The 22,261-nt window shown below is 43.5% G+C and overlaps 1 protein-coding gene across 8 annotated transcripts in view; it reads left to right on the top strand.

Annotated features, from left to right (window-relative positions):
* The window catches only part of pacs2 (phosphofurin acidic cluster sorting protein 2), a 353,460-nt gene that overhangs the window by 236,144 nt on the left and 95,055 nt on the right, over positions 1–22,261 (top strand). For all 8 annotated transcript variants that reach the window (XM_070878838.1, XM_070878841.1, XM_070878842.1 and 5 more), the window contains exons 7-9: positions 1,922–2,002; positions 13,707–13,766; positions 14,631–14,788. In XM_070878838.1, the coding sequence (XP_070734939.1) occupies positions 1,922–2,002; positions 13,707–13,766; positions 14,631–14,788 (299 nt within the window). The remainder of the gene's footprint in view (positions 1–1,921; positions 2,003–13,706; positions 13,767–14,630; positions 14,789–22,261) is intronic.

Consider the following 22,261-nt stretch of genomic DNA (forward strand, 5'->3'; position numbering starts at 1 on the left):
TTTATACAGTTTAGAAATGACCAGACTGCACTGTCTAGTTCAGCACCAGGTGGGTAGTAACTTTGGGCTCTATGGTCGGCAGTATTGGAATTGGTACTTTGTCCAGTGTTGTGACATCTTTATGTCAAGCAATTGGATATTCCTGCATTGGATTCTTCTCACAGTAATATCAGTCTTTGACATGATCTCAAAGACAGGTGAAGCACCACTTGCAACCTTTTTCAGTTTGCTCCACGTACAACAGCAAGCAACTTAGAAAAGCAAAATACTGCGGATGCTGGAAATCTGAAATAAAAACAAAGAATGCTGGAAATACTCAGCAGATCAGGCAGCATCTGTGGAGAGAGAAACAAAGTTAATGTGCTAGGTAAGATGAAAGCCCAGTTGAAGAGAAGTGTTTGTAACAGGCATTTGAAAGCAGGGAGGAAGGGGGCCTCGAGAACAGAAGGGAGTTAGGAAAAGAGCGGAGAGCCAGGAATAACGAGTAAAATGGTGTTGGGAGGAGTGGAGAGCGTGTGTAGGGACACATGGCCTAAGGAGATCACAGAGGAGTGTGGATGTGTACATGGAGGGATTTGAGAGAGCGTGAGGATCTTGACATTACAGAACTTGACTGTTTTAAGTAGGTTGTTCGTATCTCGTGTTTCTGATTGTTCAATTGTGAAACTGTTAGAATGATACAAGGTTTGGTACCACAGTGCTTTGGTGATCTGATATGCTGATCTAGGAAATAATGGGACTTGGCTTGGCATACAAACCTTTCAACCCAAGGACCCTAAGTTCAAATCTAGCCCAGACTGATAGACTGGAAGTCTCCTCTCTGCTGGGATTTAAGGGTTATGGACGCAATGAGTGCAAGGTTGTCTCGACCAAGTAGGAACAGATCCACTGCACAGCACAGCTACCCACTAAATAGGCACACTCACTCAGAGGGACCATGCGGTATATTTTCTGTTTCCATACTAATGCTGAAAATAACCGTTACCCAAGTAAAGAGGTTTTTTTTTAAAAAAAGTGGGTGAAACATGTGCAAAGAATCAATGCTGACTGGAAGGTATCCTCCTTTGAAAAATGGGAAATTTTCACACTGGCCGAGCGGGAGCCCAGCCACAGGGAGAGGGATTGGCCCCAAGCCCGAGCCCGAGCGGAGCCGCGAACAGCGCACCCGACCGCCAACAGAGGACAGCACGGCGACACCCGGACACCGGCACCAAGGATGCCATCAACGCCTTTAACGACGAGCTCTTTTCTTTGATGGAACTCGAGCCACCCATTTCTCGGGCAAAGATGATCCTTATTACTAAAGCTGCCATCAAAGCTATAAAGCTTTACAAGCATGTTGCATGACCATCTATACTTGGTGCAGAATGGAGGGAGCATTACAATGCATCCTGCTGCACTGTACCTATCCAGGGAGCACTTGAGGCTAACGGAAAGAACAAAAGTAGGTAATTTGTTCTGTTCACAGTGCTGCTATTCCTCACCTTAATCATAAAATAATAGAAATTTACAGCACAGAAGGCGACCATTTGGCCCAATGTGCCTGTGATGGCTCTTTGAAAAAGCTATCCAGTTAGTTCCACTCCCTCGCTTTTCACTATAACCCTGTTATAAGCACAAAATTAATCAGAAAATGAGTGAATAAATGACCATAATATGGAGAATATAAATGTTGGGATAGAGTTTTACTGCATGTTATATAATATATATATGTTAAATGTATTTTAAAATGGATGCCTGGATGCCATCAATGTGTGCGAACAGCCTGAATGTGTTCTCTTTCCTTATCCAAGCTGGAATGGAGACAGGCTGGCGGTGATGCCGTTGAAAGGGGAAAGTGTGGTGGTGCTTGCTAAGAAATATCTCTGGTGGGCTGTGTCTTTGAAAACACAAGGTATATTTTGTTTTCACTTTTTTTCAGGATATGGATGATGATGAATATGATCTGGGTAAACCAAAAAAGCAACGGAGGACAATTGTGAGAACAACCTCAATCACAAGGGTTAGTGCAATTTATTTGCCAACATTTTCCTCCTGATGTTTTTAGATCTATCAAATGAGGCTATTTTAGAGAGCAATGAGAAAGGGTTAATTAATAACCTTGTGGTAAAGAAGTCTCTGTGGAAGAGTGATCATAACATGATAGAATTTTATATTGGGTCTGAGAGTGATTTAGTTAAGTTCGAAGCCAGGGTCTTAAATCTGAACAAAGCAAACTACGTAGGTATGAAGAGTGAGTTGGGTAAGAAGGCAGATTGTGAAACTAGTTTAAAAGATATGACTGTAAATGAACAGTGGCAAACATTTAAAAACATAATTGATAATTTGCAACCAATATACATTCCCTGAAGGAATAAACACCCTCCACGGGGAAAAATGGTCCAACTATGACTAACGAGAAGTTAAAGATAGTATTAGATTAAAGCAAGAGGCTTATAATGTTGCTAAAAATATTGGGAGGATTTTAGAAATCAGCAAAGGATTACATCGGATATACAGGACAGAAACAAGCCATTCGGCACAACCAGTCCATGCCGGCGTTTGTGCTCCACTCGAGCCTCCTCCTGTCTTTCCATGTCTAAATCTATCAGCATAACCCTCTTTTCCCATTTGTCTCATATGCCTGTCTAGCCTCCCCATAAATGCATCTGTACTATTCGCTTCAACCACTCCCTGTAGTAGCGAATTCCACATTCTCATCTCTCTTTGGGTAAAGAAGTTTCTTCTGAATTCCCTTTTGTATTTCTTGGTGACTGTCTTATATTGATGGCCTCTAGGTATGCTCTTCCCTACAAGTGGAAATATTCTCTCTTTTTAAAGACCTCTGTTAGGTCACACCTGAGCATTCTTTTTTCAAGAGAAGAGACCCAGCCTGTTCATCCTTTCCTGATAAGTATACCCTCACATTTCTGGTATCATTTTTGTAACTCTTCTCTGCACCCTCTCCAGTGTCTCTATATCCTTTTTATAATATGGCGACCAGAACTGTATGCAAAATGCTAAGTGTGGTCTAATCAAGGTTCGATGAAGGTTGAACATGACTTCCCTACTTTTCAATTCTATACCTTTAGAAATAAATCCTAGTGCTTGGTTTGCTTTTTTTAATGGCCTTGCTAACCGGTGTCGCAACTTTTATGATTTGTGTACTTTTCCTGCAAAAAGACATAGACAGGCTAAGTGAGTGGGCAAAAATTTGGCAGATGGAGTATAATGTTGGAAAGTGTGAGGTCATGCACTTTGGCAGAAAAAAAATCAAAGAGCAAGTTATTATTTAAATGGAGAAAGTTTGCAAAGTGCTGCAGTACAGCGGGACCTGGGGGTACTTATGCATGAAACACAAAAGGATAGTATGCAGGTACAACAAGTGATCAGGAAGGCCAATGGAATCTTGGTCTTTATTGCAATGGGATGGAGTATAAAAGCAGGGAAGTCTTGCTACAGTTGTACAGGGTATTGGTGAGGCCACACCAGGAATACTGCGTGCAGTTTTGGTTTCCATATTTACGAAACGATATACTTGCTTTGGAGGCAGTTCAGAGAAAGTTCCCTAGGTTGATTCCAGAGATGAGGGGGTTGACTTATGAGGAAAGGTTAAGTAGGGTGGGCCTCTACTCATTGGAATTCAGAAGAATGAGAGGTGATCTTATCGAAACGTATAAGATTATGAGGGGCTTGACGAGGTGGATGCAGAGAGGATGTTTTCACTGATGGGGGAGACTAGAACTAGAGGGCATAATCTTGGAATAAGGGGCCGCCCATTTAAAACTGAAATTTCTTCTGAGGGTTGTGGATCTGTGAAATTTTCTGTCTCATAGCTGTGGAAGATGGGACATTGAATAAATTTAAGACATAAATACATAGTTTCTTAAACAATAAGGGAATAAGGGGTTATGGAGAGCGGGCAGGGAAGTGAACCTGAGCCCATGATCGGATCAGCCATGATCGTATTAAATGGCAGAGCAGGCTCGAGGGGCCTCAGCAGAGGAGGACAAAGGGTTTGATTAGGACAGGGAAAATGGAGTACGAGAAGAAGCTTGCAGGGAACATTAAGGCGGATTGCAAAAGTTTCTATAGGTATGTAAAGAGAAAAAGGTTGGTGAAGACAAACGTAGGTCCCCTGCAGTCAGAATCAGGGGAAGTCATAACGGGGAACAAAGAAATGGCAGACCAATTGAACAAGTACTTTGGTTCGGTATTCACTAAGGAGGATACAAACAACCTTCCGGATATAAAAGGGGTCAGAGGGTCTAGTAAGGAGGGGGAACTGAGGGAAATCTTTATTAGTCGGGAAATTGTGTTGGGGAAATTGATGGGATTGAAGGCCGATAAATCCCCAGGGCCTGATGGACTGCATCCTAGAGTACTTAAGGAGGTGGCCTTGGAAATAGCGGATGCATTGACAGTCATTTTCCAACATTCCATTGACTCTGGATCAGTTCCTATGGAGTGGAGGGTAGCCAATGTAACCCCACTTTTTAAAAAAGGAGGGAGAGAGAAAACAGGGAATTATAGACCGGTCAGCCTGACCTCAGTAGTGGGTAAAATGATGGAATCAATTATTAAGGATGTCATAGCAGTGCATCTGGAAAATGGTGACATGATAGGTCCAAGTCAGCATGGATTTGTGAAAGGGAAATCATGCTTGACAAATCTTCTGGAATTTTTTGAGGATGTTTCCAGTAAAGTGGACAAAGGAGAACCAGTTGATGTGGTATATTTGGACTTTCAGAAGGCTTTCGACAAGGTCCCACACAAGAGATTAATGTGCAAAGTTAAAGCACATGGGATTGGGGGTAGTGTGCTGACGTGGATTGAGAACTGGTTGTCAGACAGGAAGCAAAGAGTAGGAGTAAACGGGTACTTTTCAGAATGGCAGGCAGTGACTAGTGGAGTGCCGCAAGGTTCTGTGCTGGGGCCCCAGCTGTTTACATTGTACATTAATGATTTAGACGAGGGGATTAAATGCAGTATCTCCAAATTTGCGGATGATACTAAGTTGGGTGGCAGTGTGAGCTGCGAGGAGGATGCTATGAGGCTGCAGAGTGACTTGGATAGGTTAGGTGAGTGGGCAAATGCATGGCAGATGAAGTATAATGTGGATAAATGTGAGGTTATCCACTTTGGTGGTAAAAACAGAGAGACAGACTATTATCTGAATAGTGACAGATTAGGAAAAGGGAAGGTGCAACGAGACCTGGGTGTCATGGTGCATCAGTCATTGAAGGTTGGCATGCAGGTACAGCAGGCGGTTAAGAAAGCAAATGGCATGTTGGCCTTCATAGCGAGGGGATTTGAATACAGGGGCAGGGAGGTGTTGCTACAGTTGTACAGGGCCTTGGTGAGGCCACACCTGGAGTATTGTGTACAGTTTTGGTCTCCTAACTTGAGGAAGGACATTCTTGCTATTGAGGGAGTGCAGCGAAGGTTCACCAGACTGATTCCCGGGATGGCGGGACTGACCTATCAAGAAAGATTGGATCAACTGCTGCTTGTATTCACTGGAGTTCAGAAGAATGAGAGGGGACCTCATAGAAACGTTTAAAATTCTGACGGGTTTAGACAGGTTAGATGCAGAAAGAATGTTCCCAATGTTGGGGAAGTCCAGAACCAGGGGTCACAGTCTGAGGATAAGGGGTAAGCCATTTAGGACCGAGATGAGGAGAAACTTCTTCACCCAGAGAGTGGTGAACCTGTGGAATTCTCTACCACAGAAAGTAGTTGAGGCCAATTCACTAAATATATTCAAAAGGGAGTTAGATGAAGTCCTTACTACTCGGGGGATCAAGGGTTATGGCGAGAAAGCAGGAAGGGGGTACTGAAGTTTCATGTTCAGCCATGAACTCATTGAATGGCGGTGCAGGCTAGAAGGGCTGAATGGCCTGCTCCTGCACCTATTTTCTATGTTTCTATGTTTCTATGTTACTCCTGCTCCTATTTCTTATGTTCTTATCTACTCCGAGATCCCTTTGTTCCTCCACCCCACCTAAACTCGCACCCTCCAAGTAATAAGTGACCTCCCTATTCTTCCTACCAAAATGTACAACCAAGAAATTGATGACAAAGGAAGAGAAAGCAGGGAGCTATAGATCAGTTAGCCTGACATCAGTAGTAGTGAAAATGCTAGAATCTATTATTTGGGATGTGGTAACAGGGCACTTAGAAAATGCTAATATGATTGGGCAGGGTCAATACCGATTTTATGAAAGGGTAATCGTGTTTAACAAATCTGTTAGGGTTTTTTGAGGTTGTACCTGGCAGGATAGTTAAAGCGGAACCAGTGGATGTAGTGTATTTGGATTTTCAAAAAGCATTTGATAAAGTGCCACACAAAAGGTTATTACTCAAAATTAGGGCTCATGGGGATTGGGAGTAAAAATTAGCATGGATTGATTAACAGACAGAAAACAGAGTCGGAATAAACAGACCATTTTGGGTTGACAGACTGTAACTAGTGGGGTACTGCAAGGATTTAGTGCTTGGGCCGATTTACAATCTATATCAAAGACATAGATGAGGGGACTGGATGTAATGTATCCAAGTTTGCTGATGATACAAAGCTAGGTGGGAAAGTAAGTTGTGAGGAGGATGCAAAGAGGTTGCAAAGGTATGTAGACAGCTTAAGTGAGTGGGCAAGAAGATGGCAGATGGAATATAATGGGGAGAAATGTGAAGTTATCCACTTTGGTAGGAAAAATAGAAAAGCAGATTTTTTTTTTCCAAGTTGAGAGATCAGGAATTGCCCTTGTAAACGGATCACAGAAAGTTAACTTGCAGGTACAGCAAGCAATTGGGAAAACAAATGGTATGTTAGCCTTTATTGCAAAAGGATTGGAGTATAAGAGTAAAGAAGTCCTGTTTCAATTATATAGGACTTTGGTGAGACCGCACTTGGAGTACTATGTACAGTTTGTTTCCTTACCTGTGGGAAGGATATTCTTGCCTTAGAAGGAGTGCAACGAAGGTTCACTAGACTGATTCCTGGATGGGGGGGGGGGGATTGTCCATTGAGGAGAGATTGCGTAAACTAGGCCTATATTCTCTAGAGCTTAGAAGAATGAAAGGTGATCTCATTGAAACTGTGATATATTCTTTACCGCATCACTAACACACACATTCTACAAGATGACTCCAATACATCATGTGACTTTATTGTTATACATCAGTAGTTGCATTACCACAATAGTCCACTAGATGGATCTCTGTATTACACTTCTCCCTCCTTAATGAAGAAGTAGTCATAACAAAATAATCATCATACATATCTTGCATGGTTATACACACCAAAAGAAATGGACTTATTTTGCCATATTTACAAACCACTGGTTTTCTGCTTCGAAGAGGATACCTTCACTCTTGAACAAAACTTTCCAAACTTGGTGTTGAACTTAGATTAATTCTCGGCTGACCCTGAGGAGAATTCTTCTCCAAGGGCAACCCTTGATCTACATTTTGACTCTCTACAACTTCAGACTGTTTGACTGTCTGACTCTGACTCGGACTTAAATTCTGACTTTTTCTTGGACTTGTTTCTAGTACATCTGATGTAGGATTTGCTACTGGTACTCTACTTGTAACAAGGCTATCTGACTCATCAGAATAAATTGAATCATTCCAACTTTCAACTCCTTCCACATCTGTAGGTAAAATATGATCAATGTGAACAAACCTAACCTGTCCATGATCAAACATCTTGACCAAATATGTGCGAGGGCCACATATCTTCACTACTCTTCCTGGTAACCACTTTAACCATTTATGATGATGGTTCTTCACTCTAACCTTCTGATTCAATTGTACACTTCTCTCTCTTACTCTACTTCTGTCATCATTCTTATTGTGTCTTAATTATTTCTCTTCAACTGACTGTGTTAAGTTTGGCTTTAACAACCAGAACCTGGTTTGTGGCTGTCGTTTGAGAAACAACTCTGCTGGTGTTCTACCAGTGGTTGTATAAGGAGTATTGCGATAAGTAATTAGAAAATTTGCTAGTTTGTGGTCCAACGATAACTACCGTTTCTTTGGATTTGGATCTAACATTTGCTTGATGAGGGCACATTTTACAATTTGTACTGTGCGCTCTGCTGCACCATTTGAAGCAGGGTGGTATGGTGGAACCTTGGTATGTTTCACACTGTGAACTGTGCAAATTCTTCAGAACAAAATTGTGGCCCATTATCAGACACAATTTCTCCTGGAGGCCATATGAAGAAAACAATCTTTGCAAATTATCTCGTGTTTTACTTGTTATTTTGCGCATTGGAAACACCTCTCCCCACTTTGAATGGCCATCAATCACAATGAACAATTGTTGTATTTATAGCTCAGCAAGATTTACATGTAACCTTTGTCACACCCTGGGAGGCCATTTCCATGGCTGTAATGGTACTGATGGTGGTTTCTTGCTTAACATTGTACACTGACTATCTTTATCTAGACCTGGCCACCATAAGTAACTGCGTGCAAAAGTCTTGGTTAAATACATTCTCAGGTGCTGGTCATGAAGATCTCCTAACAATTTGGACCTGAACTTATTTGGAATAACTACTCTTGCACCCCACATGATACAATTTTTATCCACAAATGAAGTATGGATGAATATCTTCCTCTGATACCTAGTTTTGGCAGCCATTTGCTATGTAATCATACACCTTTAACATAACTGGGGTAACATTTGGTTGTCTACCAATCTCTTCAGCTGTGACTGGTAGTTCATCAATGTATGAAAAATAGAACCCTTCTTCCCTATTGGGTGTAACTTGTGATGGGGATGGCAACCTGGACATAGCATCAGCATTACCATCTGACTTTCACACAACAACAATGGGTGTAGTCCAATTACTTAGATCTACCTTAAAGATAATGTTCTCAGTTTCTAGTCTTGAGTTCTTGCACAACTTTCTCCTTGAATGCGTATGGTACGGGACGTGGCTTGCATTAAACAGGTTTAGCGTCCTTCTGTACTCTGACACTCGCCTTGAAGCCTTGGATCGGATTGCCTGTTTTGCGGAACATCTTTGGAAACTGATGACATCATCCTTCGCTGCGAATCTCGTTTCAACACAAAAAATCTCATTCCAATCCAGCTTCAGTGATCCCAACCAATTTCTACCTATTAAGGCAGGCTTGTCTCCTGACACTACTAAGAGAGGCAATCTCTGAAACTGATCCTTTTATTTCACCGGTACGGTGATACGTCTTACCACAGGGATTTGCTTTCCTGCGTACTTAGCAGCTCTCTCTCCAACTTTTCCAGTGGAAAATCACTCAACTTGTTGAGTTATAATGATTCCGATACTATGCTCACTGATGCACCAGTGTCGATTTCCAAGGGTGTTCTCGTTCCTGCAACATCTACTTGGATGACAATACTTCAAGAATCGTCATTGTGTACCCTTGTGCTCCTGATGATGTGTATCTCCAGAACCTCCTCGCCTTATCGCTTCTCTTCAATACTATGTAGTCTCTGGTGATTTCTATTTATAGTGTTGAACATAGGTTTACTCTTCAGCCGACATGCCTTCACAAGATGCCCTATTTTCTTGCAGCAGAAACACTCTGCCTTCACATATGGACAGCTTTGAGCAATGTGTTATCCCAGGCACCGAGAGCACGACTTCAATTTACTGTTACCTAGTCCAGTTTCTGAGACCTTGGGACCCAACTGCCTTTTACTTTTAACCTGCAGGCGATTCACCTCTGTTGTCTGACGACTGGAAATGATGCGAAATTCTCGGGAGTATTGGTCGGTCATATTCATTGACATAGTTATCTGACAAGCTAAATCAAAAGTCAAGTTAGGGGTTGTCAACAACTTTCTTCAGATTGCTTCATTTTTCATCCCACAAACAAAGAGGTCACAGTGCTCGGTCCTGAAAGTTTCCAAAATAACAGTAAATGGATAGCTTTTTTAAAGCTACAGTGTACTCACTGATACTCTCGTCAGTTAATTGATTTTGTTTTCCAAAACATTAACTTTCAGAAATTTTCAGGGGCTCAGGACTGTAGTGCAATCTCTGTCAGTGGCGTGTCCTTCAGCTTGATGGGAAGCACATTTTTCAGGGTTTCATACACCTCTGGGCCTGATTCAGTCAGGAAAATAGCCCATTTTCTTTCTAACACCACTCGGTTACGGTTTTCATCATCGGGGACTTCGATGACACTATTTGCGGTGAAAAACATTTCTGGCCGCTCCACATATGCTCCAAAAGTCCCTCAGTCATGACGGAACTCACCCAAGCGCCCTATTATTCCCATCGGCGTGGCCATCTGGCCTCTGACATTTCAGCTAAGTGTGCTTGTAATTTACCTTGGATTTTTAGCTGTGCTGTAAGACAGAGAACCTCTCAAAGTCGCTCTCTTGTTGGCTGTATCATTCATCAACAAAAATTTCAGCTAGGATATCCAGAAATCCTATTCTATGTCGCCAATGTGATATATTCTTTATGATATCACAAACACACACAGTCTACAAGATGGCTTCAATACATCATGTGACTTTATTGTTGTACATCAGTAGTTGCATTACCACAGTAGTCCAGTAAGTGGAGCTCCATATTATAGAAACATACAAAAGTTTTAAGGGGCTTTATAGGGTTGATGCTGGGACAATGTTTCCCCTGGCTGGGGATTCTAGAACTAGGGGTCACTGTCTCAGAATAAGGGGTTTCTTCGCCCAAAACATTGTGAATTGTTGGAATTCTCTGCCCCTCAGTTCTGGGGATGCTCAGTCATTATGTATATTCAGGACAGAGATCAATAGATTTTTGGATACTAAGGAAATCAAGGGATATGGGGATGATGCAGGAAGGTGGAGTTGAGGTAGTAGATCAGCCATGATATTGAATGGAAGAGCAGGCTCGAGGGGCTGAATGACCTACTCATGCTCCTATTTCTTATATTCTTTGTGCAAGCACACGGATATTCATACATCATGTTCCATGCATCCACATATGTATGCACATGCATGCGTGTCTATATGCATGCTTCTGTTACCATATCTGTGTGCACATCCATGTGCTGAATACGGAGTCAAAATCCATCCACACTCCCTATCGAGTACTACCATATCAGTTAGCCATGAGATGAATCTTCCTCCACATTGCTCCAAAAACCACTGCCAAAGTAAGCATAGCATGTAACATAAAGGATGAAACTCTCTAATGACCAAAATGATTTATAACTCCCTTAACAGCCATCCTTGTGGGCTTTGAGTGAAATTGCTAATTTGGTGCCACATTGTGGTCATTTTGTGCCAATTGAGAACATCTTGAGATTGGCTGAAACACATTGACATTTTATAGCCAATAGCAAGCAGAGAATTTCAGACTAACAGCCAACTGGCTAGGATAGACTGGCAAATGAGACTTAAAGGGTTGACAGTGGATAGGCAATAGCAGACATTTATAGATCACATGGATGAACTTCAACAATTGTACATCCCTGTCTGGAGTAAAAATAAAATGGGGCAGGTAGCTCAACCGTGGCTAACAAGGGAAATTAGGGATAGTGTTAAATCCAAGGAAGACGCATATAAATTGGCCAGAAAAAGCAGCAAACCTGAGGACTGGGAGAAATTTAGAATTCAGCAGAGGAGGCCAAAAGGTTTAATTAAGAGGGGGAGAATAGAGTATGAGAGTAAGCTTGCAGGGAACATAAAAACTGACTGCAAAAGCTTCTATAGATATGTGAAGAGAAAAAGATTAGTGAAGACCAACGTAGGTCTTTTGCAGTCAGAATCAGGGGAATTTATAATGGGGAACAAAGAAATGGCAGACCAATTGAACAAATACTTTGGATCTGTCTTCACTAAGGAAGACACAAATAACCTTCCGGAAATACTAGGGGTTCGAGGGTCGAGCGAAAAGGAGGAACTGAAGGAAATCCTTATTAGTCAGGAAATTGTGTTCGGGAAATTGATGGGATTGAAGGCCGATAAATCCCCAGGACCTGATAGTCTGCATCCCAGAGTACTTAAAGGAAGTGGCCCTAGAAATAATGGATGCATTGGTGGTCATTTTCCAACATTCTATTAACTCTGGATCAGTTCCTATGGATTGTAAGGTAGCTAATGTAACACCACTTTTTAAAAAAGGAGGGAGAGAGAAAATAGGGAATTATAGACCGGTTAGCCTGACATTGGTGGTGGGGAAATGTTGGAATCAATTATTAAAGATGAAATAGCAGCACATTTGGAAAGCAGTGACAGGATCGATTCAAGTCAGCATGGATTTATGAAAGGGAAATCATGCTTGACAAATCTTCTGGAATTTTTTGAGGATGTAACTCGTAGAGTGGACAAGGGAGAACCAGTGGATGTGGTGTATTTGGACTTTCAAAAGGCTTTTGACAAGGTCCCACACAAGAGATTAGTGTGCAAAATTAAAGCACATGGTATTGGAGGTAATGTATTGACGTGGATAGAAAACTGGTTGGCAGATAGGAAGCCGAGAGTCAGAATAAATGGGTCCTTTTCAGAATGGCAGGCAGTGACCAGTGGGGTGCCGCAGGGTTCACTGCTGGGACCCCAGCTATTTACAATATACATTAACGATTTAGATGAAGGAATTGAATGTAATATCTCCAAGTTTGCAGATGACACTAAGCTGAGTGGCGGTGTGAGCTGTGAGGAGGATGCAAAGAGGCTGTAGGGTGACTTGGACAGGTTCGGTGAGTGAGCAAATGCATGGCAGATGCAGTATAATGTGGATAAATGTGAGGTTATCCACTTCGGTGGCAAAAACAGGAAGACAGAATATTATCTGAATGTCTACAAATTAGGAAAACGGGAGGTGCAACGAGACCTGGGTGTCATGGTACATCAGTCATTGAAGGTTGGCATGCAGGTACAGCAGGCGGTGAAGAAGGCAAGTGGCATATTGGCCATCGTAGCTAGAGGATTTGAATATAGGAGCAAGGAGGTCTTACTGCTGTTATACAGAGCCTTGGTGAGGCCACACCTCGAATATTGTGTTCAGTTTTGGTCTCCTAATCTGAGGAAGGACGTTCTTGCTATTGAGGGAGTACAGCGAAGGTTCACCAGACTGATTCCCAGGATGGCAGGACTGACATATGAAGAGAGAATGGATCAACTGGGCTTGTATCCACTGGAGTTTAGAAGAATGAGAGGGGATCTCATAGAAACATAAAATTCTGATGGGATTGGACAGGTTAGAGGCAGGAAGAATGTTCCCATTGCTGGGGAGTTCCAGAACCAGGGGTCACAGTCTAAGAATAAGGGGTAAGCCATTTAGGACTGAGACGAGGAGAAACTTCTTTACTCAGAGAGTGGCTAACCTGTGGAATTCTCTTCTACAGAAGGTTGTTGAGGCCAGTTCATTAGATATATTCAAAAGGGAGTTAGATATGGTCCTTACGGCCAAAGGGATCAAGAGGTATGGAGAGAAAGCAGGAAAGGTTGTACAGAGGTTGAATGATCAGCCATGATCTTATTGAATGTCTGTGCAGGCTCGAGGGGCCGAATGGCCTGCTCCTGCACCTAATTTCAATGTTTCTATGTCCAAGTTTCTAACTCTAAAGCTGGGCTTAGAGGTGAAAGGACAGTGTGCTAATCCAATTCACCATGTCTTCATAAACTAGACAGTTACTGTTAGTAACATATACAGATCTTTTGCATTTGCATTGTTCCTCATGCCTTCTTTATTGTGGTCCTAAAAGAGTTAAAGATTAACTATTTGTTTTTCTTCCAGCAACAAAACTTCAAGCAGAAAGTAGTTGCATTACTGAGGAGGTTCAAGGTTTCAGATGAGGTATGCAGATTGGCACTTTGTTTTATTTTTAACGGGATGCAGGATTGTGGGGTCTACTCAAAATATAAAGTAATCCTATTGTAACAAGTCTCAACCAAAAGGACATTCCCACAATAAGGTTGGTAAATGATTTGTTGGGGGAAAGGCAAGGCCAGTCCATTCCTGACCTCATTTGATTTTTCGTTGCCAATCTTTCCAATTCTTTGTCAAATCACAAACGCCAGAGGTCACCTTGCACACATCAAGGATCACTCTGCGCCAATGCTCTTAGCCAAAAGGCCGAGAGCCACTGCACCGTTCCTGGAAGTACTGCAATACCAGGTTCGTGCCATGGAGGTGGATGGGTCAGGCCCCCCACACACCTCCGTGGAGGTGGATGGGTCAAGCCACCCCACCCACCTCCTATTTATTGATGTCTACACACATTCCAACAGGAGTTACTCGTCAGTGAGTAGGATATGGAGCCCTGATTGACATGCTAGTTGAAATCAGCCAACTCAACACAGACCAGTGATCAAAGTTGGAACCTTCATGGCCTATATAGGTTGGTTACTCATGAGATAAATTCACTGGGCAATCAGAGGAGCTTTGGCATCTGCATTGTCTCATTAGGGTTCAGTCACAGCTTTATTATAGAAAATTGAAAGATGTCTCTTGACGACACAGCATGCCTATATTAAATGCGCTTGTTTTAAAAAAAAAAAACAATTTACACAGAATTATCAGGACCATTATGGGTGAGTGAATAAGTCAAATTCTTTCTTTAAATGTTTTTTTTTTGTGCTCATGAGCTGAGAGAGAGAAATGTGGAAATGATTTATCGGAGCGAGGCACTAATAAAACCTTTGTGTGAATTGGTTGTAGGTCCTCGACTCTGAGCAGGACCCCACAGACAACGTGCAGGAGGTGGAGGAGGATCTGGACCTGCTGTACGACAGCTTGGACGTGGAGAATCCCAGCGACAGCGGCCCTGACATGGACGATGACGACAGTGTCCTCAGCACTCCAAAACCAAAGCTCAAGTATGGAGGGCATTTGTCGCACATTGCTTCTTTACCCTGAAACCCTGCTTGCAGATTATAAATGGTTAAAGTCAGAGCTATGTTATTGAAAATCTTGTCTCTTTGACGAATCAGATGCTCAAGATTCTCATATTAACTGTGCATGTTTAAAAAATATAATGCAATCGAAAGAAAGAAAGCCTTGCATTTATATAGTGTCTTTTATGACCTCAGGACGTCCCAAAGTGCTTTACAACCACTTAAGTACTTTTTCAGTGTAGTTACTATTGTAATGTAGGAAACGCGGCAGTCAGTTTGAACACGCAAGCTCTCACAAACAGCAACGTAATAATGACCAGATCACCTGTTTTTAGGTGTTGGTTAAGGGATAAATATTGCCTAGGACACCAAGGATAATAGGCCTGCTCTTCTTTGAAATAGTGGCCATGGGATCTTTTACATCCACCTGAGAGGTTTAACGTCTCGTCCGAAAGACGACACCTCTGACAGTGCAGCACTCCCTCAGTACTGCACTAGCGTGTCGGCCGAGATTTTGTGCTCATGTCCCTGGAGTGGAACTTAAACCTTCAGACTCAGAAGCGAGCGTGGTACCCACTGAGCCAAGGTTGACGCATGGCTGTAAAATGATCAGAATCACTGGTATAAAGTGACTGACTGTCAATTTAAAAAAAAATGTTTTTGCACAACAAGCAAAGGGATTGTAGTTTGGGGAAATTGACTTCTTCCCACATTGGGCACCCAGAGTAGTCATCATGAACCCTTAAATCAGGAATCGTTCAGGCAGAGTATCGCACCCAACTTCAGGTGAACAACACCTAGTACACCAGTGTGTCTTTTTTTTCCAGTTCCACACCAGCCATCCTTTGACTTCTGAGTGGAGTTATCAATCAGTCTTCAATTCGAGACAGTTTAGTGCCATAGGCCCATGTCTTTCAGGAACTACATTGAGACTACCCAGACTCATTTCACATAGGACTCTTGCAGACAAGAGAGAGAAGAGACTTCCATCCTATCACCTTAGGCTGGAGTTGAACCCAGATCCCAGAGGTGAAAGGCCAGTGCACCAATAGTCCTGAATTGTTCTGTAAATCAGCCTCTGAGTCAGAAGGTCCTGAGCAGAAGGTGACAGCAACATAAAGAAGGCGAGTCACAGCAGACCTGAGCGGGAACTAATTATATAAATAAAATAAGTTTAGATAGAGATGGCAGTGCAGATTATGTGTTGTAACTGCAGCATGTGGGAGTTGGTGCAGTCCATCAACGTGGCTAACTAAAGAAATAAAGGACAGTATCCAATTTAAAAACAAGGGCATACAAAGTGGACAAAACTTGTGGGAGGACAGAAGACTGGGAAGCTTTTAAAAGCCAGTAAAGAACGACTAAAAAAATGATTAAGAAAGGGAAGATAGACTATGAAAGTAAACTAGCACAAAATATAAAAACAGATAAGAGTTTCTACAGGTATATAAAAAGGAAAAGGGTCGCTAAAGTAAATGTTGGTCTACTAGAGGACGAGACCGGAGAACTAGTAATGGGGAACATGGAGATGGCAGAAACTCTGAACAAATATTTTGTATCAGTCTTTACGGTAGAGGACACTAACAATATTCCAACAGTGGATAGTCAAGGGGCTATATGGGCAGAACTTAACACAATCACAATCACTAAGGAGGTGGTACTCAGTAAGATAATGGGAGTAAAGGCAGATAAATCCCCTGGACCTGATGGCTTGCATCTTAGGGTCTTAAGAGAAATAGCGGCAGGGATTGTGGATGCATTGGTTGTAATTTACCAAAATTCCCTGGATTCTGGGGAGGTCCCAGCAGATTGGAAAACTGCAAATGTAATGCCCCTATTTAAAAAAGGAGGCAGACAAAAAGCAGGAAACTATAGATCAGTTAGCCTACCATCTGTGGTTGGGAAAATGTTGGAGTCCATTATTAAAGAAGCAGCAGCAGGACATTTGGATAAGCAAATTGCCTGTGGAGATGAGAACAAGGACTGCAGGGAGGATGGGCAAACTGACCACGGTACCATGGTACAAGAGGCCATTCAAGTGGGGGGAATAAAAAGGAATGTGGCAGTGGTAGGCGACAGTATAGTCAGGGGGATAGATTCTGTTCTCGGCAACCACGACAGGCAATACCGAAGGCAGTGTTGTCTGTCCAGTGCCAGGGTTAAGGATATCTCCCCGTGGCTGAAGAAGAACTTGGAGTGGAAGGGGGAGGATCCAGTTGTCATGGCTTATGTAGGAACCAAAGAAGGCCATGTTTCAGGGCTGGCGCTGTTCCCTGCATTTTTCCTGCAGCTGTCGCGCTGTAAAAATCATGTCCGTTGTGCTCCGGAGGGGACGAAATCTGCACTGTGACTCCGGGAGGAGCTCCTCGGTCACGGGGAGAAGACGGTTGAGGAGGACTCTAGCGACGATTTTCCCAGTGGTTGATAGCAGGGAGATTCCTCTGTAGTTGCCACAGTCAGACTTGTCTCCTTTTTTAAAGATGGTCACGATCACTGCATCTCTAAAATTTCCCGGCATGCTCTCCCTCCAGATGAGAGAGACGAGGTGGTGTATTCGCGCCAGTTGTGCCTCTCCACCATACTTCAGTGCCTCAGCAGGGATTCCATCCACTCCCGTAGCCTTGTTGTTTTTAGCTGTCTTATGGCTTTTTCTACCCCATGCAGTGTTGGGGTCTCACTGAGGTGGTGGTGGGTAGCATGCTACGGAATGGAGTCGAGAACACGCGAGTCAAAGGCAGAGTCTCGATTGTGGAGATCTTCGAAGTGTTCCTTCCAGCGGGCCGTGACTGCCTCGGTATCTTTGATGAGTGTTTCCCCTTCTTGGCCAGGAGTGGGGTGGGGCCTTGGGAGCTTGGTCCGTATGTGGTCTTTGACACTGTCAACCGCGAGGGTCCAAGGAGTGTCCTCCTCTGTTTTGGATGCCCCCAAAAGTACGTCACCATCCTCCGCCTGCTCCACGATGACATGCAAGGCATGATCCTTACCAACGGATCCATCACAGACCCAATTCACGTCCGGACTGGGGTCAAGCAGGGCTGCGTCATCACCCCAACCCTCTTCTCAATCTTCCTCACTGTCATGCTCCACCTCACAATTGACAAGCTCCCAGCTGGAGTGGAACTAAACTACAGAACCAGTGGGAAGCTGTTCAACCTTCGCCGTCTCCAGGCCAGGTCCAAGACCACCCCAACCTCTGTCGTCGAACTACAGTACGCGAACTGCATCTGTGCACACACATAGGCTGAACTCAAGGACATAGTCGATGTATTTACCGAGGCATATGAAAGCATAGGCCTTACGCTAAACATCAGTAAGACAAAGGTCCTCCCCAGCCTGTCCTCACCGCACAGCACTGCCCCCCAGACATCAAGATCCATGGCGTGGCCCTGGACAATATGGACCACTTTCCTTTTCTCGAGAGCCTCCTATCAACAAGAGCAGGCATTGACGATGAGATCCAGCACCACCTCCAGTGTGCCAGTGCAGCCTTCGGCTGCCTGAGGAAAAGTGTGTTTGAAGACCAGGCCCTCAAAACTGTTACCAAGCTCATGGTCTACAGGGCCGTAGTAATACCCGCCCTCCTGTATGGCTCAGAGACGTGGACCATGTACAGTAGATACCGCAAGTCGCTGGAGAAATAGCACCAGCGATGTTTCCGCAAGATCCTATAAATCCCCTGGGAGGACAGACGCACAAACATTAGCGTCCTCGTCCAGGCCAACATCCCCAGCATTGAAGCACTGACCACACTTGATCAGCTCCGCTGGGCAGGCCACATAGTTTGCATGCCAGCCACGAGACTCCCAAAGCAAGCGCTCTACTTGGAACTCGTCCACGGCAAACGAGCCAAAGGCGGGCAGAGGAAACGTTACAAGGACACTCTCAAAGCCTCCCTGATAAAATGCAAGATCCCCACTGACACCTGGAGTCCCTGGCCATAGACTGCCCTAAGTGGAGGAAGTGCATCCGGGAGGGCGCTGAGCTCCTCGAGTATCATCGCCGAGAGCATGCAGAAATCAAGCGCAGGCAGCGGAAGGAGCGTGGGACAAACCAGGCTCCCTGCCCACCCTTTTCCTCAATGACTATCTGTCCCACCTGTGACAGAGACTGTGGTTCTCGTATTGGACTGTACAGCCACCTAAGAACTCATGGTAAGAGTGGAAGCAAGTCTTCCTCGATTCCGAGGGACTGCCTATGAGGAACCAAAGACATAGGTAGAACTAGGAATGAAGTTCTGCTGAGGGAGTTTGAAGAGCTAGGATCCAAATTAAAAAGCAGAATCTCAAAGGTAATAATCTCTGGATTGTTACCTGAGCCACGTACAAATTGGCATAGGGACAAGCAGATGAGAGTTAAATGCATGGCTCAGAGTGGTGTGGGAGGAAGGGGTTTCAGTTCACAGAGCACTGGCACCAGTACTGGGGAAAAAGGAAGCTGTTCTGTTGGGATGGGCTCCACTTAAACTGGGCTGGGACCAGTGTCCTGGCGAATCGAATAACTAAGACAGTAGACAGGGCTTTAAACTAATGGGTGGGGGGGGGGGGGGCGGGAAGGTGGAAGGATTCAGGAAAGAATCAATTTAAAAGCAGCACGAGAAAAATCAAGGCTCCAGAGCAGAGTTTCGGGTAAAACAAAAAGCAGAATGGATCAGGAAGAGACAGAGAGCATAACAAAGGTAATGCATCAGTGACTTAAGGTAATATCATGGAAAAATTGAAAAAAGTCCAAGCTAAAGGCACTATCCAAATAGATGAATTAATAATGCAGATAGAAATGAATAGATTTGATCTAATAGCCATTATGGAGATGTGGTTGCAAAGTGGCCAAGGTTGGGAACTAAATATTCCAGGATACTTAACTTTTAGAAAATTGCCATAGATCAGAGAATTAAATGCGTGGCTCAAAGACTGGTGTGGGAGGAGGGGGAGGGGTAGCCCTGATAATAAATGGGATAAAGACAGTAGAGAGAAAGGATCACAGTCCCGAAAATCAAGAAGTAGAATCAGTTTGGGTGGAGCTAAGAAACAGCAAGTGGCAGAAAACATTGGTGGGAGTTGTTTATAGGCCTCCAAACAGTAGTTGTAGTGTAGGGCGGAGTATAAATCAGAAAATTAGAGTGGCATGTAACAAGGGCAATACAGTAATTATGGAGGACTTTACTCAACATATAGACTGGGCAAATCAAATTTGCAGTAATCATGTGGAGAACAAATTCATGGAATGTATTCAAGATAGTTTTCTAGATCAGTATGTTAAGAAACCAACTAGGGAACAGGCTATTTTAGATCTAGTATTGTGCAATGAGAAAGGGTTAATATGTGACCATAATAAGATAGAATTTTATATTGAGTTTGAAAGTGATTTGAGTTAAATCCGAAACTAGGGTCTTAAATCTAAGCAAAGCAAGCTACGTACATATGAGAACTAAGTTGGCTAAGGTAGATTGGGAAACTACATTAAACGATATGATATACAAGCAATGGCTAGCATTTAAAGAATTAATACATAAATTACAACAAATATACATTCCTTTAAGGCACAAAAATCAATGGTCCAACCGTGACTAACAAGTTAAAGGAAGTATTAGATCAAAGGAAGAGGCTTATAATGTTGTCAAGCAGAGCAGTAAGCCTGAGGATTGGGAGAATTTTACAATTCAGCAAAGGAGGACCAAGAAATTGATAAAGAAAGAGAAAATAGAATGAGAGTAAACAAGTGTGAGACATAAAAACAAACTGTAAAAGCTTCAATTGGTATGTGAAAAGGAAAAGAATAGCGTAAGTAACCATGGGTACCTTACAATCTGAGATAGGAAAAATTATAATGGGGAATAAGAAAATGGCAGAAAAATTAAACAAATACTTTGGCTGCGATTTCACCTACCGAGGCGGGCTAAGTGCGGCTGATGTAGGTGGCGGACTGAGACCCTGCTCCAGGTTTCATCATGGTCTGTTGAAGTGATTTTCTTCCTGATTGGGCTTGTTAAGCCCGCCCTGCGAGGTTCCCAGCCAATTTAAAGGATGCGGGTCTGATGACGTCATTTGATGACACATCATCAGCCGGTTTCCTTAATGGGACCCTGCCCACATTCATTTTGACAGTTGTGCTGTCAGTGTTCTGCAGCATTGAGGTGCTGCAAATACTGACAAGCACTGCACAGAGGTGCACAGCTGCACCCAGGCTCTCCCATGGGAGGAAGTCACAGCATGCAGGGAGGTTTTCTTCCCTTCCATTGAGTGGAAGAGACCTCCCCAGGATACCAACGCAGCCTGGTTGCACATTGTATACGAGGGCACAAGCCGTGGTGGCTGCAGTGGTACAAATCTTTCAATGATCTCAGTAAATCATGAAATGGTACTGCAAAGCCACAGTCAATCTCATCCTGCTGTGCCACTCATCACATCCCCATCACTCTGCCTTCCCTACTCTATTCCTGCACATCCTTACTCATACCAACATACTTTGCACCTCCACCCATCTCTCCATCTACATTATAACATCCCCATCTCACTAGCACCCCTCACACTTGCCCACATCCTTGTCCAATTATACCAACTAACAATACACACCAATGTTCAAGTTTCTGTTATTGTGTTGTCAAACATTGAAATCTTTATTTTCAATACTTTGCCTCTTGGACAGATTTGTGTGCTCCTTTGGAAGTGGCTTGGTGAGTTGTGAATGGTGAGACACAACAGTAACACCCGCAGTGGTGAGTGTGAAAGGAATGTCTTGGGCATTGTGTGGATGCTTTATGGTGTTGGTGTGGGGTGGTGCCATCCTGGCGCATCATGTGGCAACCAGGTTTTACTGCTTCAAGTGAAGTAAATCTGGCCATGGCGAGGCCATCCCTGGTCTCCCGAGCAGCAACGTGGTCAAATGCTGATGCATCCTGTATAGCATCAGGTGATTGCCGAGGCAATTGGTGTTGGTATTGCTGCTATGCCTGATGATGGTGATGTTGGGGCTGATCGTGCTGGGATTCTGACGACCAAGGTGAGATTTTTTTCAAGCACACCGATGCTGATGGAATAGATGGCAGGTGACGTTGAGAGGACAGAAGTGATCTGTCAGTGGTGAAATAGGTTGTTCCAAGGAGGTGACACTGGATCGAGAGTATACTCCAAACACTTCTAAACTACATAAAGCTCAAAAGTGTATTCCAAATCCTGAAGGCTCCAGCTTCTAACATTGGAACGTGAACAGCTGTGAAATGGTAGCTTTTATACCAGTTTTGCAGCCGTCACCTATTCAAAACAATGAAGAGTCGCTGAAAACACAACGTACTTACCTGACGTGATTCCTGAGTGATGGGAACATCGTGAAAAAGTTGTAAAAATGGTTAGTAGCTGGTAAAATGCTGCTTAAATACCTTTAAACACCCTCTTAAGTATTTGAATTCACTGGTCTGCATAGTGCAGGCAGAGCTGGCACTTGGGAAACTTACAAGGGGGC

This window comes from Pristiophorus japonicus, chromosome 4, assembly GCF_044704955.1.
Source record: "Pristiophorus japonicus isolate sPriJap1 chromosome 4, sPriJap1.hap1, whole genome shotgun sequence".
NCBI lineage: Eukaryota > Metazoa > Chordata > Chondrichthyes > Pristiophoridae > Pristiophorus > Pristiophorus japonicus.